Raw genomic sequence first — 8,382 nt, forward strand, 5'->3', positions numbered from 1 at the left:
CCCGATGCTTAGGACAAAGTCCTAAGCTGCATAACTCAGGTCCTCAAGTCGAGGAAACATCTTTGTTAATTTTCTCTGTAATCTTTCAATCTTATTGTTACCTTTCCAGAAGACAAGTGACCAGAACTGCACACAATACTCAAAATTAGGCCTCACCAACGTCTTATACATCTTCAACATAACATCACAACTTTGATTTATGAAGGCCAATGTGCCAAAAATCTCTCTTTATGGCCCCATCTTCCTGTGACGTCACTTTCAAGGAATTATACATATGTTCCCAGATCCCTCTGCTCTACTGCACTCCTCAATGCCCTGTGTAAATCCTACATTGGTTTATCCTCCCTGAGTGGCAAACTTCACACCTGTCTGCATAAAATTCCATCAGCTGTTTCTCAGCCCATTTTTCTAGCTTGTGCAGATCCTCCTGCAAGCTTTGTTACTTTCCTTGCTGTCCACTATGCCCCAATCTTGGTGGCATCCTCAAATTTTGCTGATCCGATTTATATTATCATCCGATCATCGACAGAGATGATGACAGCAAAGGCCGCAGCACTGGTCCCCTGTGGCACAACACTATTCACTGTCCTCCAGTCAGAAGCAACCATCTATTCCCACTCTCTTGCTTACTTCGCAAAGCCAAAGCTAATCCAATTTACTACCTCATCCTGAATGTCAAGCAAATAAACCTTCTTGACCAACCTCCCATGTGGAACCATGCCACAGGCTTTGCTAAAGTCCATGAAGACAACATCCACTTCTTGATGAAGGGTCTCAGCCTGAAATGTTGACCGTTTACTCTTTTCTATAGATGCTACCTGGCTTGCTGAGTTCCTCCAGCATTTTGCTTGATGCTCTGAATTTCCAGCATCTGCAGATTTTCTCCTGTTTGTGATCCACTTCCTTAATCAACTTTCCTGGATTAGTTAGACATGACTTATCATGCACTATGTTGACTATCTCTAATCAGTCCCTGTCCATCCAAATACTTATGAATCCAGTCCCTTAGAATACCTTCCAATAACTTACCCTCTACTGAGCTCAGGCTCACTGGTCTATAACTTCCCGGCTTTTTCTTAGAGCCTTTCTCAAACAACAGAACAACATTCGCAATCCACCAATTCTCCAGCACATTACCCATGCTAAACACTTCTTAAATGCACTCAGAGCTCCTACAATTTCTGCATTAGCCTCCCACATGGCACAAAGAGATATCTGTTAAGCCCTGGGAATTCATCCACCCTAATTTGTCTCAAGACAGCAAGCACCTCCTCTCCTGTAATCTGGATATGGTCCATGACCTAACTACTCTTTTGCCTTTGGAATTCTCTTTTACCTTATCTGCCAAAGCAACCTCATGTCCCCTTTTAGTCTTGATTTTTCTCTTAAGCGCGCTCTTGCATTCCTTAAAAGACTATAGACCAAGGAGCAAAATTAGGCCATTCAGCTCATCAAATCTGCTTCACCTTTCCATCATGACTGATTTATTTCTCCTTTCAATCCCATTCTCCTGCCTTCTTCCTATAACCTTCAACATCCTGACTAATCAGGAACCTATCAACCTCCATTTTAAATATATCCAAGGACTTGGCCTCCACAGCCATCTGTGGCAATAAATTACACAGATTCACCATCCTCTGACTAAGTAAATTCCTTATCTCTGTTCTAAATGGACATCACTCTATTTTGAGGCTGTCTACTCTGGTCCTAGACTCCCCCCAGTATAGGAAACATGCTCTCCATATGCACTCTACCTAGGCCTTTCAATATTTGATAGGTTTCAATGAGATTCCCCGTCGTTCTTGTGAACTCTGGCAAGTACAGGTCCAGAGCCAAACTCCTCACATAATAACCCTTTCGTTCTGGAATTATTCTCGTGAACAACCTTTGGATCTTCTCCAATGCCAGCACATTTTTTTCTTAGGTAAGGGGCCCAAAACTGCTCACAATACTCCAACTGTCATTTGACCAATGCCATATAATGTCTCAGCATTACATCCTTACACAAATATTCTAGTCCTCTCAAAATGCATGATAACATTGCATTTGCCTTCCTTACCACCGATCCAACCTGCATGTTAACCTTCAGAGAATCCTGCACAGCTCTCGTTACACGCACATGCAGTTCAACTCTGAGTGATTATGCAGAAAGTTTGAAGTTAACTCACCAGGGGTGATTGATAAGTTCATGGCCTAAGGTAGAAGGAGATGTTATTAACGTCAAACTTTCTGCCTAATCACTGAAAGAGTTGAACTGCATGTGCCTGTAACACGAGCTGTATAACCCATTTCCTTCTACCTTAGGCCACAAACTTATCAATCACCCCTGCTGTGGACACTTTCTGGAGGTTGAAGATCCGTATGCTCCACAACCACTGGACTAAGTGTGTAAATGTAGGAGGGGACTATGTTGAAAAATAAACGTGCTAGGTTTTCTAAAACTGACTTTTTCTACCTTAGGTCACAAACTTATCAATCACCCCTTGAAAGTTGGGTGGCTAAGTACAGCTCCAATGCTATATTCAAGCTTGCAGACACTTAGGGTAGTGACGAATCAGCATACAAGAGGGAAATTGAAAATTTGTCCGAGTAGTGCTATAACAATCTCGCGCACTCAGTGCCAGCAACACTAAAGAGCTGGTTATTGACTTCAAGGGAAGGAAACCAAAAGTTCATGAGCCAGACCTCAAAGGATCAGAGGTGGAGAGGGTAAGCAACTTTAAATTCCTTGGTGTTATTACTTCAGATGACCTGTCCTGGTCCCAGGATGCAAGTAAAGTTACAAAGAAGGCACCGTACTTCCTTAGGAGTTTGCAGAGATTCTGCATGACATTTAAAACTTTGACAAATGTCTACAGCTGTGTGATGGAGAGTATACCGACTGGCTGCATCACAGCCTGGTGTGGAAATACCAATAAACAGAAAATTCCACAAAAAGTAGTGGATATGCCAAGTCCATCACAGGTAACGTCCTCCCAACCATTGAGCATATCTACATGAATCTGTCACAGGAAAGCAGCATCCATCATCAGGGATCCCCAACACCCAGGACAAGTTCTCTTCTCACTACTGCCATCAGGAAGAAGATACAGGAGTCTTAGGACTCACACCACCAGGTTCAGGACAGGAACTATCTGGCTTTTCAATCAAAGAGGATAACTTCACTTGCCCCATCATTGAAATGTTCCCACAACCAATGGACTCATTTTCAAGGTCTCTTCCTCTCATGTTCTCAACATTTATCGTTTATTATTACTTCCTTTTTTTGTATTTGCACTCTGCCCAACCTGGGCATTCAGCCAGTCTTTCACTGATTCTGTTATGGTTATTATTCTATAGATTTATTGAATATGCCCACAAGAAAATAAATCTCAGTGTTGTATATATGTACTTTCATTATAAATTTACTTTGAACTTTGGAAAGGTCTTGTTTAATATTTTCAATAGTTTTACTCCTAAACTTCCCCCTTGTTCTTATGAAATGTCATTGAAATGAAACTTCAGTTCTATTTTCCCATCCCTGACCTGCCTTGTAATTCAAGTATTCTGTTTTATTTCCAGGAAGACCTTGTACCCAGGTCCTAGAATGAAACATAAACCAATGGTCATCCAAATTAGATGAAGGGTGTTGCCACTGACATCTAATGCTTTGGAAATTGTTTACCTCTCTATCATTGTTATCCATATTACTTTGAACAGTCTTACTTTACACTTCAAAATTGAGCATTTTAAATTTGTACTGTCAAATTCAACAAGACTGAGAGTCCAAACTTTGAAAGGATAACCTTTCTTGGTTAAGCACAGTCATATGCTTTAAAATATGTGATAGGTATCTAAAAAACTTGACAACATTGAAACAAACAAATTGAGCATTTTCCTTCACTGCCTACCCCATTACATTCTAAGAGTAGTACTGCTCTCATCTAATCATATTGAGATATTTCAGATCTTCCAAATAACAGTCTGTCCTGTAGAAGACATAGCTAAAAGAATTCACCTGGGCAGAGTCCAAGTTCATCTTCAATTACTTTATTAATAAATTACCTCCAAAAAAAACACAGGCTGATATTGGCTGATGACAGTTCATCTTCCGCCCTCTAATAATGTGTTATTATTGCAGCTATAATAACAGTTTATAACTGCAACTCAGATGAAGTAGAATAAACTACATACAAGACTTAAGACCGAATTTTAGCACAAGTAATACCCATATCACACCAGCTACACCATTTACTAAAGCCACTGCCACACTTGCCTAGAACATTCTGGGCCACCTCCAATTTGTGTCATCTCAGTCAGGACTCCAACAGTGGTAAAAGCAGAGTAGCAACCTGAATTATCTGCATCCTGGTCTTCACTTTAAATACTCATTCCTCCTCCACCACTGTTCCTTGGTCTACAAATGGCACAAAAGCAATCTGCCATAGCATCTTCAGTTGCCCATATTAAACTGGTTACTGCTTGCTTTTGAGAAGGAGAAGGACAATCTATTTGGATTTGATAATCAGAGTTTAGAATTAATTTGATCTGATTTTCCCTTGTTTGGGGAATGGAGACAACATATCCAGATATAATTCAATCACAGAGTTTTAAGAAATAAACTGGTACAATGATATAAACACTAATTAAGTAATCAAAAGCCAATAACAGTTTGATGCAATTGACAAACACAAAATGAGACATAATTGAAAACAAATACAGAACATTTTCCTTCAAAATACTGTTAGCACTAGAATCAAACAAGACAGAAATTTATCCATCATTGACTTAAGACCATGAGAACCAAGGCTATCATTTGCAGAGAGATCAAATAGACTAGGCTTCCATTCTCAACTGATCAAGAAGGTGTCCTTCCACGTGCCAACACAAAAGGCATAGACAAGATAAGATCATTGGTTGTTGGAAAGTACAGCAAGCCAAGGTAGTTCAACAGCATCATGCTTTATATTACACTATATCATAGTGTAATATAAAGCATAACTTAATACCTGGATGGAAAAGAGAAATCTTACTGTATTGGCTCCAATGTGTATTTACACAGTAAAAGTTATTTTTCAGAAACATGTCAAATTACTGAAATCCAGGATGCCCTCAAGAGTTTCCTTCACCACTCACCCCATTACATTCCAAAAATAGTATTGCTCTCATTGCTGTTATATTGAAATATTTTGGACTTGATCACCAATTATTATTTCAATGTGGTAGACATAGCTGAAAGAGTTCATCAGAGTAGAGTCACAAAAAGAATGACGTACTTAAAGCAGAAAACTTCAGTGAAATATTGACTGATGAAGTATGGAACAAGTATCAATATCTTAAGGTGAATCAATAAGCAATGAGAAATAAAATGCACCAAAAACAAGGAGAATCAGTCTATGCTTTGGGAAAGCAAGCATAAAATTGAATCAAGGGGAAAAAAATTTCCAAAATACAATAAAGGGTAACAAAAGTAGGGAAAAATATATCATTCTTTCATAGGTTAATCATGAATGTCATCTCTTCCCTCAAGACTGACAAGGTTGGTTCATGGTATCATTACCTTCCAGAATCAATATTAGCAAGGGACAAAGTAAATATAAAGTGAACATAAAATATTTTGCAATATTACACACACACACAAACATCTGTAATAAAGATCAGTTTATTAAGGAGTAAGCAAGAAAAAGTCAGGAGATGCAATGAAGGTGACAGTTTTAACTAAGAGTTGCCAAAGAGGACATAACAGCAATGGAATTATTTGGAAATTATAGCAATTTAGATTGAGAAGAAATAAAATACTAAACAAATCAGACATACTCAATTATTTTGTCAAACAACAGACATTCAGGTCCAGGTGGATTTAACCCCCACACCTACTGGAGTGCAATTGTATTGCGTTTAAATTACTGGACTAACAAAAAAAATCTGGATTAGTAATCAGAAATCAAGTAAAAATCCCACCTTGGCAACTAAGGAAGTTATAAACAAACTCCCTGGTTTGCTCTTCTGACTCCTAGAATCACACTTTTGCATCCAATTGCAGGGAATTCGACATCTGCTCTTTAACCTCATCCCTTCCCAATACAGTGCACAATGACTCAAACAGTCCTTCAGGTGAAGCAGCAATTCACCTGTACTACATCTGAAATTTGGCGCTCAGGATTTGGTCTCCTCTCCACTCGAGCAACTAAACACAGATTGGGTGACCACTTTGCAGAGCAGTCCAGAAGACAATCCTGACCTTCCTGTTCCCTGTCATTTAATTCACCATCCCATTCTATCTTGTTTGTAGCCTCCTACAATGTTCCAGTAAGACCCAGTGCAAGCTCGAAAAACAGCATCTTAGCCTCCAGCTAAATTTAATATGCTCTGGAGGCGGGATGGAGATACGTCTCTACCAAAGGAGGTGCAAGGCGCTCCTTCGCTCCATTAGCTTGCAGGTCACCCTTGGGCAAGGTGTAGCACCTGTTTAGCTCCCCAATCAGGTCACATGAAGCCATGGGAGCAGGTGGTGGATGGTCAAAAGAGCAGCTGGTGCATATCACAAGTATCGGTTATGTGACCACTGGTAGCAAGCAGACAACCTCTGAAAGAGTATCGATAATGGCTGGGATCTCCCGTCTTGTAAAGGCACTACCTAGAAGGCAGTAATGGCAAACCACTTCTGTAGAAAAATTTGCCCAGAACAATCACGGTCATGGATGAATAGCGCAGACTCGATGGGCTGACCTAATTCTGCTATGTCTTATAACAAACAGAAAATGCTGAAAACACTCAGCATCTGTGGAGAGAGTATGTCAAAGTTACCTCAAAAATTTGGAGTTGTAACTGTATAAATATAAAACGGAATAGTCAACAGAAAATGGCAATCAATGCTGGAACTGTAAGGTATTGTAGTTTACTGGAAGTCTGAAATAAGCGGGCACTAAAATCTTTATCAATTATTAACTTTTCTTTGTTGGACAGGTCATCACTAAGTTTTTAAAAACTGTTTCACCCTGACCTGCTGAGCACTTCCAGCTTTACTCCACCATTTTTTTGAAATATAAATTTTGATGAAGAGGAAGTGCTTTTTGATGAAGAAAGCCACATTTGCCTGTCCATCGACATCAAATCATTCAGGAGTTTCTTAAAGCCTAACAGCGAGCGAGATAAGTAACACTGATGGAGAAAACACCTAGTGGAATTAGGGAAGATTACATGTAGAGATCAGACCAATGGTTATTTGTTTTCTCACTGACATAGATCACCCTTGACAAACGATTAATTTTGGCGCAGAGATGCACTAGGGAGCTTGTGTGGAGTAATCTAACTGGCATAGATCACGATGTCGAATGGCTTCCCTTAGCGTGTCAGATTCTAGGTGATTACGACAGAAAACTAAGATTGATAAAGAAATACTCTATCTGCATTCACAATACGGTTTCAAAAATTACTCTGTAACTCGTTCCTGCGCCAAATGAAACTAAATCTATGAACAGGGCGACAAAGTTTGGGGCTGCAGTAACGAGGAACTCGCAAGCGTTCTCTAGCAACGCAGACGTGCAAGGCAACACTCCCCTAAAGCACTGCTGGCCACATCCACACCAGACCCTGCTAGCCGCCGTCTCCTGGCATTCAATCTTTACCTCGTATTCGGCATTTTCCTGTCCATCCTTTGCGCCGCTTTTCCCACTTTTCCCACTTTTAGATGGCTCCTAAGTGAAAGATGCAGAAATCAATCAGTCCGGGGAGCCGCGGAATCAGAAGGCCGAGTAGAGTCATTCCCTGGCTATCTCCGCGGTGACCGGCACTGCTACGTCCCCACCCTCCAGCAAATGGGACAAATCCCATCAAGCATGCTGGCAGCCGCTCCGGCGACAGTCTGGCCAACGTCCAAACCCGAACGGGCCGAGGCCCATCAGCCCCTCGCCTCCCTCCCCCGGGTGGGAAGAGGAAGGGGGGGGGGGTCCAATCCGCCCGTCCCAACTCCTTCCCCGTCCGGTCCGAGCGGCAGGGAGACGCACTCCATTACGCCCCCAAGTGATGTCCATTAGGCCGGCGGGGCTCCTCACCTTCTCTTTCTTGTTTTTATTCGGCATTTCGAGCCCGGCCCGACTCGGACCGCCGCCAGCTTGCGCTCGATCGCGAGCCACCGTTTCCTGCTCGCGCGCGGCCGCTCACACCGTGCCAGCCAGGGCCGCCTGCTCATGCTTCCCTCCCACTGGCTGCTCGGCTGCACGTGACCACGCGCCCGGCACGCAACAACGCGGGCAGTTTGACTCACGTCGGTCCGGTTTTCAGGCAGACGACTCAAGTTTTCAACGCCAAGTTGCTGAGATTACCGAAAAGCGCGCGTTTTAGTAGACAAAATAAATGAACAAACTTCCGGAGGCACAAATAAAACTGCAGATGCTGGAATCT

The 8,382-nt window shown here is 41.7% G+C and overlaps 1 protein-coding gene across 3 annotated transcripts in view; it reads right to left on the reverse strand.

Annotated features, from left to right (window-relative positions):
- The window catches only part of ppp2r5ca (protein phosphatase 2, regulatory subunit B', gamma a), a 156,571-nt gene extending 148,396 nt beyond the window's left edge, over nucleotides 1-8,175 (reverse strand). For all 3 annotated transcript variants that reach the window (XM_073039646.1, XM_073039645.1, XM_073039650.1), the window contains exons 1-2: nucleotides 8,034-8,175; nucleotides 7,608-7,676 (exon numbers count right to left, since the gene is read on the reverse strand). In XM_073039646.1, coding sequence (XP_072895747.1) covers nucleotides 7,608-7,676; nucleotides 8,034-8,060 — 96 coding nt within the window. In that variant the 5' untranslated portion in view covers nucleotides 8,061-8,175. The remainder of the gene's footprint in view (nucleotides 1-7,607; nucleotides 7,677-8,033) is intronic.
- Nucleotides 8,176-8,382: the final 207 nt, after the last annotated feature.

This window comes from Hemitrygon akajei, chromosome 3 (genome assembly GCF_048418815.1).
Source record: "Hemitrygon akajei chromosome 3, sHemAka1.3, whole genome shotgun sequence".
NCBI lineage: Eukaryota > Metazoa > Chordata > Chondrichthyes > Myliobatiformes > Dasyatidae > Hemitrygon > Hemitrygon akajei.